The sequence below is a fragment of the Zalophus californianus genome, chromosome 9 (assembly GCF_009762305.2).
Source record: "Zalophus californianus isolate mZalCal1 chromosome 9, mZalCal1.pri.v2, whole genome shotgun sequence".
Lineage (NCBI taxonomy): Eukaryota > Metazoa > Chordata > Mammalia > Carnivora > Otariidae > Zalophus > Zalophus californianus.
Window position 1 is genome coordinate 37,504,386 of NC_045603.1, and position 15,259 is coordinate 37,519,644.

The following is a 15,259-nucleotide window of genomic DNA, read 5'->3' on the forward strand; positions in this document are numbered from 1 at the left end:
CATCCTATCATATCCAGAGCTAACAAATTAATCAACGAGGAAAAATGAAAACCCATTTTAGTTTAAAAATTAGTCTTATATAGATAGATATAAAGACATAATTTTTTCTTAGACTGAGTGAAAGAAGCCTGTCTTGCTTTATTTTATTTTCTCATATCAGTCAGGGGATTTTCAGCATATTAGTGATCAGAGCTGCTTCTTCCAAATGTGCTTTTAAAATTATGATACTTTAAAAATCAACTATAAGGCAACATGCTTAGGAAAGCACACTTCAAAATTGATAGCAGTTTTTTTGTTCAGTGTCACTCCAGTAAAATGAGCTACAGTTTGACAGAGAGTTAGCTGCTATTTTGGCAAGTGATGAACAAAGCCTTAGACAAAAAAGAAAAAAGCTTTACCGACATTAAGGAGCTAGGAAATGACAGGCAGTGAAATTTTGTGCTAATTAAACCTATCCTGAGCACACAGAAGTTGCTCATAATGTGCTTCCTAAAGTGACTCAAATGATAAAATGGAATAAACAAGATGAGTGAGCAGGGTGATCCAATGATGGAGAGCTCTTAACTTTCTAGCTCCTTTAGTGCTTCCTCGTGTGCACGGCCTGGTAAGAATGATGTGCAAACATAAGTCTGCTGCTTCACACACCATTTGTCAACACCAGAAACTTTTTGAAAGTCTAATTAGGGATGGTACCCATAACAGTGTATTGGCAAGATTTGGGTAATATTATTCGGTATAGAAATCTAAATATCTTAGAAAGGGGGGGTGAAAAATCATTAGGGTCCAGGGAAGGTATATTTAGATGTTTACTTATTGTGCACAACATGAGTTTATAAACTAAGAAGTCCCATCTTCCATCACATCTAACAGTGCCTGTCAAGGTGAGGTCAATACTTTGTGCCACACCTGCTGGAAGATAGCATGAACTTCTCAGTGATGGGCTATACTTAGAGCCCCTCTGCCTTGTCTTTTATCTCTAATCACAGCCCAGGCCACAGTGATTCAAAGATTTGGCTTTCTGTTTGTTTGTCTGCCTCCCCTGTAGAGACAAGTTAACCTCCTCATACATACGACAGAATTTTTTGAATAAAAGGATATCTAGTTAGGTTAGTTATCTATTACCACGTAACAAAGTATCCAAAAACGTAACATTTATTTTCTTCGTGGCTTCTGTGGGTCAGGAATCTAACCTGGGTTTCTGATCAAAGTTTCTCACGAGGCTGCAACCAAGGGGTCAGCCAGATTGGCAGGCATCTCAAGGCTTGATGTGGGGAGAATCCACTTCCAAGCTGACTCTTGTTTTCACAGTCATGATTCAGTTCCTTGCCAGTGACTGGCTGGTAACATTTGCTCCTTGCCACGTGGGCATCTCCAACAGGGCTGCGCACAACATGGCAGCTGAATTCCCCCAGAGCTAGAGCACTGAGAGGAGGGAGGGAGCGAGGACTAGCAGGAGTGAAGCTACCCTCGTTTTGTAACCTCATCCGGAAAGTGGCGTCCCATCACTTCCACAATAGCCTATTCATTAGATATAAGACACTGGTTTCAGCCCAAAGTCAAAGGCAGAGGATTACACAGAAGCACAAATATCAGGAGGAAATCCCTGGGACCCATCTTAGAAGCCTCCTACCACAATGCCCTAGAAGTAATAAAGCTGACTCTCTTTGTTTTACAAATGAAGAAAATAAGGCCAAGGTTTAGAGAAGTTCCAGGCCTCACCAGTGACACTGAAGCAGTTAGAGCCCAGCCTTCTGGTCCAGAGCTCTGGGCGTTGACGTTTGCTGATTCATGGCTTTTCTTCTTTGTCCTGTCCTCACTGTTCTCACTCCTTTTGCTCAATCTGTTCATATCAACAAATAAAATAGTCGAAAAAAATGACTATTTTGGACATTTAAAGACCAAGAGTTAAACTGCTCACTTGCCTGTGCCCTGCTTCTTATTCATAGCTAATGATGGGGGGGAAGGGGAAATGAGAGAATATTCCTTTTTCCAAATGTGCGTAATTCAAATGCTACAACACCATCCGTGTGAGTTGGCATTCACCCAGCACTTAAGACGTGTGCAGACACTGTTTACCGATTCCATTGTCTTTTAAGAGCATCATAGCAAAGTTGAAAAATTGGAATCCCTAAGTTCTGATGCATTATTCATTTTCTTATTCTCTTTACCTAAAGTTTTCCAGATGTTTATAACTTCAGTCTCTCCCTTTAGCACATCATTTTATCCTCCAAAACTTTGTCCATGCAGAACATCAACTTAAGTTCACACCACTATCGCATGCTATAGGTAGGTATGTGAGAAATGGGGCTTAACTACAATACAGGCTTGGATCAAAATCACATGGCTGGAGGTGGTAGGGCCATCTCTTTCGGCAACAGAACTTCTTTGCCCTCAGAATTCCAAAGGAGATTGATAAATTGAATTCACGCATTAGACAAAGTCGATTGAGCCTTTACCAAATGCAGCTTGGGGCTGTTCTTCTTGTCCTTAAATCCAAGGGGGCAGGGGTGGATTTGGTGATGTGCAGCTAGTATGTTTAACCTAATAATATAAAATAGTTGTTAAATTGCACACCCGAGAGACTCAATTTCAAATCTTTAGTTCCATCACTGCCTAGCTGATATCTTTTAATAAATTGCTTAATGCCTTTATGCCTCTGTGTCATCTGGGGAAAATAATAATAGCATCTGTCTTTTGGGGTTTGGGCAGTAAAAGAGTTCATACGTGTAAAGTACTTAGAATAGTGCCTAGCACATAAGAGACACTATTAACTATTAGTATAATCTGTGTATGTATTTTTTCCCTACCCAACAGCTCTGGTTGGGAATGCCTGCTTGGTACGTAGCAGCCTGCCGAGCCAACGTGAAAAGTGGTGCCATCATGTCTGCTTTATCAGACACTGAGATCCAGAGAGAAATCGGAATCAGCAATCCCCTGCATCGCTTAAAGCTGCGACTAGCAATCCAGGAGATGGTTTCCCTAACAAGTCCTTCAGCTCCTCCGACATCCCGAACTGTGAGTCCACTTGTGCTCCTTCCCTCTCCAGTGCTGGGCAAATAGCAGCCTCTCTAAGTCCACAGAGCCAGGCTGTGGCAGCACACATTTCAATGTCAGCACGAATTATTCGGAAGAGACTTAGCTTGCTCTTCATTAACCTTGCTGCTACTTTTAATAGGTTTTCAAGTGAGGAGCTGTGATTCCGATCAGACTTGAAGACTGTGACCAAGATAGACTTTTGAGCTAGTTTCTAACTAAAGTCTACGTTTTTCTCCCAGGCAACAGTATCCCAAGTTTACTCTTTTTTAGGATGTTCCCTTTAAAAAAAAAAAAAAAGAACAGGAGATGAGCTGTTGGCATTAGTGCTTTCTAAAGATGCAATGCCGAACTCACTACTTCTTACGCAGTTTTCATAATTATGCAACTGTGCAGATATTTGATATTTTATAAACACCAAGTGGAAAACCTTCAAATTCTCTCTTTGCAAATTCTCTTTGCTTCTCATTTATAAATCCCTATTCTTCTGATAATTGTGTCCCTATCCTAATGCTAGGAAAGAACAAAATGTCTAAAAGAAAATGCATGCCAGATGACAAATTCATATACTAAGAACAACTCCAAATAATATTCATTCTTTAGTCCATTCCTGATTTATATATATCTTTTGCTGGTAATGGATATGATTTCTGATGTTAACTGAATTTCTCTGGTCCCATGTCTTATGCAGAATAACAAAATATGAAAGAATGAGGTATATTTGAGATGTGGGTAAAAGATAGAAAAGTGGTATTACTTTATTGCAGTTTTCAGACACAAAACTAAACTTGAGACAACTTTTCCTCTGTGGCCTCCAACAGTCCGAAAGAATTGGCTTCATGTGTATTGTATCTACCTTTACATTCCTTCCCAGCATACTAGGTTCTAATGCCAGAAATACCAGGTCAAATTTAAAAAAGTTTTATCTTTCTTGCATAATTCCATTTTAACTTTTTCTAAATCAGATGTAGAAAAAAGATACAGTTTAACAAACATTATGTATAACATTATTTTAAAATGTCTATAATGTTGTATCCTATAGCTGACGTGTTACTTAAGCTAAGAAATAATACAGAATATGTTTAACATAAAAGCTGAGTAGCCCATTAAAATAGGTATTGTAAACCAAATTCAGATCTGATAGAGTTTAATTTCCGAGTGAGAGCGAAGCATCACAGCTTGTTTGTATCAACACTCTTTTCCTAAGAGCAAATGCATACGTGGTTGCTGAAAATGCAAAATTGGAGCCTTTGAAGTCCCAATTTCAAGAGGAAAAGTAGAATATATTTTATGATTTTTATTTAACATCCAGATCCATTTCTTAATGGAAAATAGAATAATTAAGCACTATTTTTCTAAAAATATCTAAGTGAACTTAAGAAATTTAAATCACAAACTATTAAAACTAAAAGTATACTCAGTTGTTTAAAGAACAGTCAAATGTGGAGAGAATTTACAATGAGATTCTTCGTGATCTAGTGATGTAGCCTCAGTTCACCTCAAAGGCTTTATCTCCCCAGGACAGGATCCCAGTGACACAGAACTGCTTTCAGCTCGCTAAACTTTCATGCTTGTGGGTGATTGTGAGCTTTTGCAATTGCTCTTCACTCTGTCTGGAACACTCTTCCCACTCCAGGATCACCATCCTTCCCCAACTCATCATTCATCGAATGATTCGTGAATGTTTTTCCTTGAAAAAGCTTTCACTATGCACCAAAATCCGGTTTGCTTCCCTTCCTGCGTTACCACTCCATATACTTATAAAAACCAATTAAATTTTTTTCTTAATTTATCCTCCACTAAAGCCAACCAAGGATATTATCAGTTTTCCATGGCCTTAATTCAGTGCCAGGCAAATTATAGAGAGTAGTCAGTAAACATTCATCTTAAGAATGGTGATTGTACAAGTCACTCTACCAACGAATGCAGAGGCTGTAAAATCTGTATGGCCTTGACTTCTATGCCCTTCTACCATAGGACAGCTATGCTAAAGAAAATAAGACTTGCTCACCACTAGGTTTAGTAGATGAGATAGTTTAATTCCTCAATGTTAGGCAGAAGCAAAAAGTTGTGGAATTCCAAAGAAGGGCAAACCTTCTCTGGAATTTGAATAAGGCTTCAAAAAGGAACTAACAGTTCAAAAACAGGTAATATATTATTAATTAATTATTAAAAATTACTAATTTTGTTCAATAGTAACTTTTGGATAAGACACCTTTTCAGTCTATTTCTTTTATCTTTTTAGAAAGATGAATTATTTCACATCATATATTATTTTATATTTTTCTTTTAAAACTTAGTAGTATGGTGTGAACATTTTCCTCATATTATTAATATACAATTATAATATCATGTCTAATTGCTCTATAACTCCTTCATGGAAATACCATAATGTATTTAACCAAATCCCTAATATTGGACATTTTGCTTAACAATTTTCATTGTATTCACAATACCATAGTGGATGCACATATAGTTATATTGTTGCAAAAACTTTTTCCATAGCAATATTTGTGTATAGGGCATTTATATTCTTATTACTTTTAAATCTAAATCGCCAAATTGTATTGTGTAGCCTTTTCTTCATCTTTTTGTTAACAGTGATTGTTACATTGCTTAAACTTATATTTTTAAAATTACTACTAAAGTTAAAATGTTTTCATATGCTTATTGATTTAGTATTTAAATGAATTACCTATTAGTAATCTTTTCCATTTTTCTAAAGGATACAGGACTATTCCTCTTACTAATGTGTAAAAATTCTTTATTCAGAGAGGATATATACCCTTTACCAAATACTGATGCAAGTTACATAAAAGATAAGTTGTATCTATTTGTTTTAATAATGATCTACTGAATACTTTTTCTTCCTTTTACTCCACCACATGGAAGTATTTACTCACTTTTAATACATTTTAAATATGATTTGCTTTGCTTATAAATTTCTAGTAATGAATCCACCATATAGAGTAAAGACTAAAACATCTTAAAGTCATCACCTAAAGTTATATATTAGGATTCACATTTTATTTTATTTATTTATTTTATTTTTATTTTTAGAGGGGGGTGGGGGCGGAAGGAGAGGAGAGAGAGAGAATCTTAGACAGCTCCATGCCGAGCACTGAGCCCAGTGCGGGGATGTTATCGCGTCTCCCAGAACACTGTAATTAGTTCAGACTATACAAAGGTTTCTGTGTGTTCAGGTTTGGGTTTGTGTTCCTCAGTCAGGTGTATCTTGCTTATTTTTTCAAATTTTCAAGAGAAAAAGACAAGATTGTTTACTTAGGCTTTTTTTTTTTTAACTGAACAGAACTCTTGTCTGATTCTGCCTCCTTTCCTGTCTACATGAAATGGGCCAGACCACCAAAAGGAAAATCTAATATTTACATTTATTATTTTCTTGGGTCAGCCCTAATTTTCCAGCTTTCTGTTTCTTCTTCCTGAGCTGCTGTTACTCTGGAAAGTCTCTTACCTAAGAGAACAAGGATGGAGACATCAGTTCATTGAAATATTTGGTTAAAGGAGGATGTCATAAAGAATAAGTACATGCTTTAAATATTTTATCTTCAATAAAAATATGTAAATGTTCAGGCACTTGTAAATTTTAAATGAAACACTTAGGACTTTTCTTTGAGTACAATTCCAATGCCTGGAGTCCTACATTATCTTTCTTTTATAACTTCATACATAAAACATCTTCAATTTTTCTAGTTTGAGTTTCTTTTTAAAGTGGTAACTTCAGGATACTCAAAAAGCTATTTGAGCGCAGAATCCTCCTGGACATTTACAATCTTTTCCCGACTTTGATGAAATTGTATCTCATTGATAACGTGTTATAAGATTTGCCTAGATCTGTCTTTCCAAATAATTCAACTCAGTGTTCATATGTGAGTGAAACTTATTTTCATTTTATGTAATATTTATTTAAATTGCCTAAGTAAAAAAATAGTGCAGTATAAAAAATGGGTTTGGGAACGCAGAATTCAGCAAATTCGAGCAGAAATGTGAAGCACAAGATAGGCATCAGTCAGCACAATATACAGGGGAAACAAAGAGCATTTATGAAACAAAAGATTTACTGGAGTAGAAATTGCTTAACAAAATTTCTAAAGAAATTGTAAATTTCTAATGAAACTGTGATAATATCCAACATCAGTGGATGCCTAAGTGTCAGGTACTGTTTGAAGTGCTTTACATGTTATAACTGATTTAAGCCCCACAACAACAACACTATGAGATAGGTGTTTTTTTTTTATATCTGTTGTGCAGATGGGAAAACTGCTGTACAGAGAGGTTAAGTGACTTGTTGAAGGTCACACCACCTTGTGGTTTGCCCCAGAGTTTATGCTACTATTAAGTACACCCTCCTGCTTCCTGCATCTACCTGTTTTCTTCTCTTTTACAGCACTCTTCCAGTCTGCTTTGGTTCCCCTTTCCATTATTAGTAACCTCATAATAAAGTGAGGTGCAATTGTGCAAATGCTAGTCTTCATATAATAAGAAATATTTCTCTTCTTATACTGAAAAACATAAAATCAGATGGGGAGAAATGTGGTTCTGGGCCATTTCGAATGTGAAAAGTAAATGTCAAGTTTATTTACTTTGTAACTCAATTATCAAGTAGAATAATACTGCAAAATGACCTAGGAAGTAACAGAAGTTACTTCCAGGTAAGGTAAGGTTTAGGATTATTCTGGGGTCTTGCTGCTTTACTTATTTTCTATTTCTGCCAGCAAGAGAAGTGATTATTTTCCCATAATTAATTTTCATGAGTTATCCCTTAAACTAATTTTAATATTTATTTTTATGTTGTAACTCTTTCCTGAATGACTTAATTAGGTAAGTGCTTTAATCCTCAACAACCATTAGGAATCTTCCTCCTAGTTCTCATTTGATAATACTATCTATATATTCTACTCCGATTGGACTAAGGTGAGGCAATTGAGGCAGGTCAAGTACAATACTGAGGGAGGCATGCTCTGTCAGGTGCTGACCTTGCATTTGCACAGCCATGAAAGTGAGTGCTTCCTTAAGTTTAGTCCCCTTGATACCTTACCTGCCTTATCTTAGTCTCGGACCTGTATCAAAATTGATTATATTATAAATTTTTCAATATTTTTTCTAGTATGAAGTACATTCCTAACCCACTTAACAGATACAGAATCTAAAACTTAGAGAGGTTTAGGAAATGTCCTAGGGTAGTTACTGAAAAGTGGCATTGCTAGAACTCAAGCATCTTTATTATAATTTGGTAAATTTCCAGATAGTTGAAATTTTAGAAATCACCTATTAGATTCAGACTGTTAACCACACACACACACACACACACACACACACACACACACACACACACATGAAAATGACTATAGGTAGGTATTCTTCAGCTCAGAATAGGGGGCTACAGCATAGACTGCCAAGGAATGAGTAAGTCATTTTCAATGGCTCTCAGAGAACCACAGTCAAATTATGTGATCCTTGTCCTTTATGCTTTTCCAAGTTACTTTTTTGCACTCTTTATCTTTGGACCCCAGGCATAGTATCCTCTGTCCTTTGGTTGCTCAAAGCCTCGCCCTCTAGCTATTCTCTAAGACATGCTCTTCACTGGAATGCTTATGCCCTACATCATCCCTTTATGACTTACCCAGGTGAAAGTTCCGTACCTTTAGCAGGTGGTGAGGAGAAAGAAATCTGAATAATTGACTTATGGCGCATGGGCTTGCTTATAAAATCAACTTGTTGAAACCTCAACGAATGTCTAAATGATTGGGTTGTGCAGAAGCTATTTTATGAGTTACTTTACAAGATTCTAGAACAGACAGTGTTCCTCACAAGTAAAACTACAGGTCAAAAGAGAACAACTAACATACAAGTTAGGAAAGTTTGCCAGCCGTATATATTATTTTGCATGTATATATTATATATCAGTATATATTATTTTGCATGTAAAGAGCTACAGATAAAACCCTGGCTTCGAGCATCGTGCCCATTCCAGAATATGATGATAGACTGGCCAATATAAACTTTAAGATAAACTCTGAAGGGGATTATACATGTATGAATTCCAGTATGAGATAATACAGGTCAAGTTTCTTACAGAAGGAGGGAGATCTTAATTATTTGGATTCACAGTTAACAGAAAAGCTACAGAAATCGTTGTAAAACGAGACTGGCTTAAGTGAATTTCGAGTAACCATCACAGCAGTTCCCTTTGAACAAACAGTACAGCCATTCAGGCAAAGCACTGTGGTCTCTGGGTATAAAGGGTATGTGACACAGGAGTGTTAAGTTCTTTTTAGTATAGTACACCCTTCATAAAGTTAATAAAAGCAATTTATTCCAAGTGATTTCATGATTCATACATCCATATGCCTCTGTTTATATTGAGCACCATTCCCAAAAGCTGGGAGTAGAGGGGAGGGGCTCTTAATAACGTAGGTGACTCCAGTATTCAAAATAGTTCCTAAGTACACATAGTTTTATCTTATAGGGAAAAATTCAGATATACTTTAAATTCCAAAATGGTAGGAAAATGAGAATTTTGCACATATAAATTTTACATATATGATGGCTGTCCTCTGGGATTTTTTTAAGTAAGCTCTATGCCCAATATGAGGCATAACTCCCCTTTGTTACTCAACTATATATATATTCTTATTCTATATTACGCATTACTCATATATATATAATTCTCTTATAAATGAGATTTCTCTTATATTGAATTATACTCATCAGTTTAGTTTATATGTAGTTATTTTTCAAATTATAACATAATGTTTAACAGAAGGAAAATTAAAACGGTACTGTGTGTTGGTAGAAGACGACAGAGAGAGTTATGGTGGAGGTTTGTGTTAGGGCATCAGATTTCCTACTTCCAATTCTAGACCCCTTCCAAAACAAGTTGTAAGCAATGTATGGGATATAAATTCCATTGTAACTATAGGATGGATGTACTTGGACAACCTTGCAGTGTTCATAAGGATTTCCCAGTGAAATGGTGGAATTTAATGGGAAGTGGTTCCCAGTAGCCGTTCCCATCAACAACATGTCTGTTCTGTATGTTACTAACTGGACTTTAGTTTAGAAATTGTGCATTATTCAGTGTATAGAGCAAATATCATGGGTTATCTTATTTAGAAAACAAATGCGACTTTATAAAAGAATAGTGCCTGCTAAAAGGAAAATTTCCTTTTACATCATGTTATTCTCTATAATGGTATAGGACACTGCTGAGAAATTGGGAAGCCTAGGTTTTGTAATTTCTGACAGCATTTAGTAAGGTTAAAAAAATACCCTTTAAATTAAAAGTAGCATTTTACTTCTTTTTCCTCTATAAGAATATAGGAAAACAACATACATAAGGAATTATAAAAGGAAGAAATCATTTGGGAAAAACTGATGTTAGTTTCCAGATAGATGATGATAGTGCTTTCTGCTTTGTATTGACCACCAATTTTCTCTTTTCAAGGACATTGAAGAATCAAAACTTTGTGAATGAAATACTGGTAATTGCACAGCAAAGTACCTGTGCTTTTGTTTTCTGAAGAAAAATAAATACATTCCCCTACAGATCAAATTTAATCAGTTCTTTATGATTACAAAAAAAAAAATGGATCCAATAGCTCCCTACCTTTGAAATGCAAATCGTGATTTGGCCTTTTTCCTGATTAATAATCACAGGAGCATCATTTTAAATCTATCCCACAGGAGCTTCACAGCATGCCTCTTTCTATTTAATCTTTTTAAGTAGAAGAAAAAGGGAGCTCTGAGCAAACCAGCAATGCTGTCTCTCCTGTGCATGCTGTAGAAGCAAGAGCACTGTCGTGTTGCTGTGGGGCTGGTAACTTACAGTGCTGCTGCCTTTCTTCTTTACCACTGCTTCCCTCCCGTGGATACCACTGCTTCCCCGCGGGCCTCCTCCCTAGCCTTCAGGCAACGTTTGGGTGACCCATGAAGAAATGGAAAATCTGGCTGCTCCAGCAAAAACGGTTAGTCTCACAGCTTTGTTGAACATGAAAAATAGTTATTTGGCTGCTATTGGGATGAAAAAGCTATTTTGTGTGTGACAGATCAGAGTAATGGGTATGTTTCCATAGCGATATGCATGAAAACTAATATTTTTCGTTAAGGTTTCATTTTACTGCACTTGAACATTGTTAATGAAACAGGGCTAGATGGTCATAATGAGTTTGTAATGTGCAGGCAATAATCAAGAATTTTACAAAGCTTATTAATCCATTTTGCAACCCTGGGAATTTTTAGTAACAGCTATCACCTAGTATTGGGCATATTCATAGGTAATATATGTTATCAAACCCAATTAAACTGGTAATAGAAAAGTTCAGATTGAACACTCCTTTTTTTCTTTTTCTTTTTTTTTTAAAGATTTATTTATTTATTTGAGAGAGGGATAGAGGGGAGAGGTAGAGGGAGAGGGAAGAGGAGAGGGAGAGAGAATCCCAAGCAGACTCCTTGCTGACCACGGAGCCCAGTGTGGACCTCAGTCTCACACAACCGAGATCATGACCTGAGCCAAAATCAAGAGTCAGATGCTTGACTGCCTGAGCCACCCAGGCTCCCTGAAGACTCATTTTTAATACAAGCATTTGGTTTCTTGTACTTTACCAATACAGAACTTAAAACTCCACCCCTCCAAAAATATTCTGTTCATTTGATATTCAAAGCACAGGCTTAAAGAAATTTTTAGTGACTTTGATTATAATTGTCAGCTTTTAAAAATATAGTCTTACATATACTCATTTTTCATTTAAAGTAACAAAGTTGTATGTCATACATTTTATTCTTAGCAGCTTCTTTTAATCTAATGTCTTTTTGGTTGTATCCATATGTGAAAAATTGATTATCTAGTTTATGAAGGATAAAAATACCAATGTCATTTTCTAACTATATTTCTAGTTCACTTTGTTGGGTTTGGTTTTACTCGTGTTTGCTTTTGTTTGTTGTTGACTGTTGCTGAAATCTGTTTGATTACCACAAAGCTTTGTTAGAGGGAAACAGTTACTTTTTGTACTTCATTAATTTACTTTATGTTAGATTTTTTTCAGTGTGTGTGTGTGTGTGTGTGTGTGTGTGTGTGTGTGTGTGTGTGTCTGTATACATTTACATGTATTGGGCGCCTGGGTGGCTCAGATGGTTAAGCGTCTGCCTTCAGCTCAGGTCATGATCCCAGGGTCCTGGGATCGAGTCCCGCATTGGGCTCCCTGCTCCTTGGGAGCCTGCTTCTCCCTCTGCCTCTCTCTCTCTCTCTCTCTCTCTCTGTCTCTCATTAATAAATAAATAAAATCTTTAAAAAAAAACATTTACGTGTATTGTATACTTGTATATATAGAATCAGGAATTTTTATTGTAGCTTTTTTTTTTACATTTACATTTGGAAAACAACATACTTTTAAGAATTAAAAAAAGGTTTGGAATGACCAGATCAAATATCATGAAAAGCCCATATGTCGTATGTGTGTGTGTTTAATCGGAATTAACTGGAAACCACATGGCTGCTCTTGAACTGCTATATTGATTACTATGGGTTTGAATAAGTATCAGTGTATTTATCTACTTAAGTCATAATTAACATTTTCAATAACAAACAATTTTGCTTCTGCTAGAATAATTTTACTGTCTTCATTTGAGATTAATTTATATTCATCTGCTTTATTAATCATTCCCTGCTGCTAACACAGAAAGAATCTGAGGAAGGAAGCTGGGCCCAGGTAGGAAATTCATATGCTCTAAAACAATATCATTTAGTACTCTATGAGGATATAAAATAAGAAACTGTAGTATGTCATAATATAAATCTTCACTTAGCTTAGGATTAAGCTAATATGTATGTTTGAATTTGTTATGTTTAATACTATATATGTCCTTTTAAATCACCATATTTTGCTAAGAAAATGAATATCATTTCATACCTGGCCTCTTTGAAAGGGAAATTTTCTTTCTTTTTCAAAAGAAGGAACTGTAACTTAAATTTCTCTGAAATCGCCCCTGAATATATTTAATCAGGAATCATTCAAGTTGGATATAAAAGGGGGTGTTACAAAAAACCTTACAAAACATGTGCTTTAAAGTATAATGGAAAGCGTGGGCGGCCTGGGGTCGAAGGCCATGTGTCAGCATGAGACTGCAGGTCCGAAGTCACTTCCATTAATTGAGATGGCCATATGAGACAGGCATCTGTACTTTGAACAAGCATGTGTGTTTGCAAGGAAGCTGCACATTTTTCAGCATATCCACATGACATACAACCAAAAGAATTAATGCACGTGATTAGGCATCTGATTCAAACCTTTGACTATAAGAAAAACTTGGTATACAGTTATTACTAGGACCTATGTTTAAACATTCAGTAAATTAGGGTGGTATTTGGTTTTGATTTGGGTAAGAATTTCATCCTTTTTAAGAACACGCAAAAGAAGGGGAGAGCCTGAGACTTTCATTAGAAATACATGTTATAATTACAACTGTGAATTTGTTGTAACATAAAGAACTGTAAAATTAGTAGATAGTAATAGTCCTTTTTAACAATTGGTTTAGAGGTGATGGTTGACTTTGGTTTTCATTTTGGCTGTCATGAACAATGCTTGGTTAGATGAGTTCTTTCATATTGTTATATTAAATAACTAGATTATTTCTTTGTTTTTTGACCATACCCTGCTTCTTAAATACAGAGTCTATACTGATTGATTTCTAAAAGAGACTGATTATTCCCAGTGACCTTTATGGACCACTGGCTGCATGCTTCACTAGATAACAACAGTGTCCACAAAAAGCTTCAGCATTCTGTCTCTCTAGACTTGTTGCTCCTTTCTCTATTTGTTTACTAAGGTCTCTACTTTCATGTTGAGATTTGCAATAATGCCATGGTAATGCTAATAGTAGCATCGAAGAGATGGTGGACTATTAGCAGACAGATAAAAATCAGTTATATTAAATAAACTTACCTATACAAAGAATCTCAGTGTTTATATTTTGTCATTAATTCTGTTTTTTAATTTAAAAATGCATATTTGTATATAATATAATTTCTTTTGAGAATACAAAACAAACACAATCATTTCATATAAGCAGGTGCCATGATACATGTACCTAGAGTTTCATTTTATCAAATTAAATCAAATACTTAAAGGCTAGATATTATTTCTGCTTTTTTCCCATATATTATAGTAATTAAATGTCAGTTATCATAATATGCAATATCCTCCTATTACCATCTCATCTTATTGGCTAAGAAACTTGACTGCTATAAAACAATTCTAGTGTCCGGTTTTTCTACAGACTCTTGCTTATGGAGATATGAACCACGAGTGGATTGGAAATGAATGGCTTCCCAGCCTGGGGTTACCTCAATACAGAAGTTATTTCATGGAATGCTTGGTAGATGCAAGAATGTTAGATCACCTAACAAAAAAAGATCTCCGTGTCCATTTAAAAATGGTGGATAGTTTCCATCGGTAGGTTTTTTTCAAATAGTAATTAAAATGAAACGATAAATAATGTATATATTACTAGAACAAAAAGATGTCTAGGAGATAGAGAATTATGCTGTTCAAAACACCTGTGTGCATATACTTGGTGAATATTTTCATGCAGCAAATTGCAGGGACTATCTAATGTAGAGCTTTGTACATATTATGAGCTCAAAGTTTATGGAACCACACATGTACACAATTCTCATGCAGTGTAAATCTTTTTTTTTCTGTATCTTTGGGAAATTCCATGTTTGTGATTTGTATCTGTGTATATTTTTATATTAGGAAGTTATTAAGAATAAAATTAAGTCAGTTTCAACTCTATAAATAGATATATGGTTATAAATTATATAATTTAGGTATATACTAGGAAAAATTTGAGAGAGCACTGGATCCTAATCACTAGACCACCAGGGAAGCTTAGAAAAAATTTGAGAAGGAATTCTTCTCTGAAGAAAATATTTTTTTTGTTTTCATATAAATCTTTTAATATTTTTATTTGTGCATTAATTTTCAGAAAAAAATACTGAATGGATTTTGAGACAGCCATAAGGACACATGAATAAAATGCAACCTCTTTTTTCAAATTGTTTACCATCTAGGGCGAAGAAGCTTGTTATAATACCGTGTCATAAATGTTATGCTGGTATCTTTGTAGGTTAGGTGAGAAATTGTCAGTGGGATTATGATTCTTTTTTGTTCACTTCAAGTGTTTATTTATTTATTTTTTAAAGATTTAT

The 15,259-nt window shown here is 35.3% G+C and overlaps 1 protein-coding gene across 38 annotated transcripts in view; it reads left to right on the top strand.

Annotated features, from left to right (window-relative positions):
* Positions 1 to 15,259, top strand: part of PPFIA2 (PTPRF interacting protein alpha 2) — a 465,447-nt gene that overhangs the window by 430,082 nt on the left and 20,106 nt on the right. For 22 of the 38 annotated variants that reach the window (XM_027592669.2, XM_027592670.2, XM_027592668.2 and 19 more), the window contains 4 exons: positions 2,815 to 3,015; positions 10,956 to 11,018; positions 12,729 to 12,758; positions 14,308 to 14,501. In XM_027592669.2, coding sequence (XP_027448470.1) covers positions 2,815 to 3,015; positions 10,956 to 11,018; positions 12,729 to 12,758; positions 14,308 to 14,501 — 488 coding nt within the window. The other 16 variants (XM_027592672.2, XM_027592673.2, XM_035729171.1 and 13 more) reach the window with 5 other exon arrangements.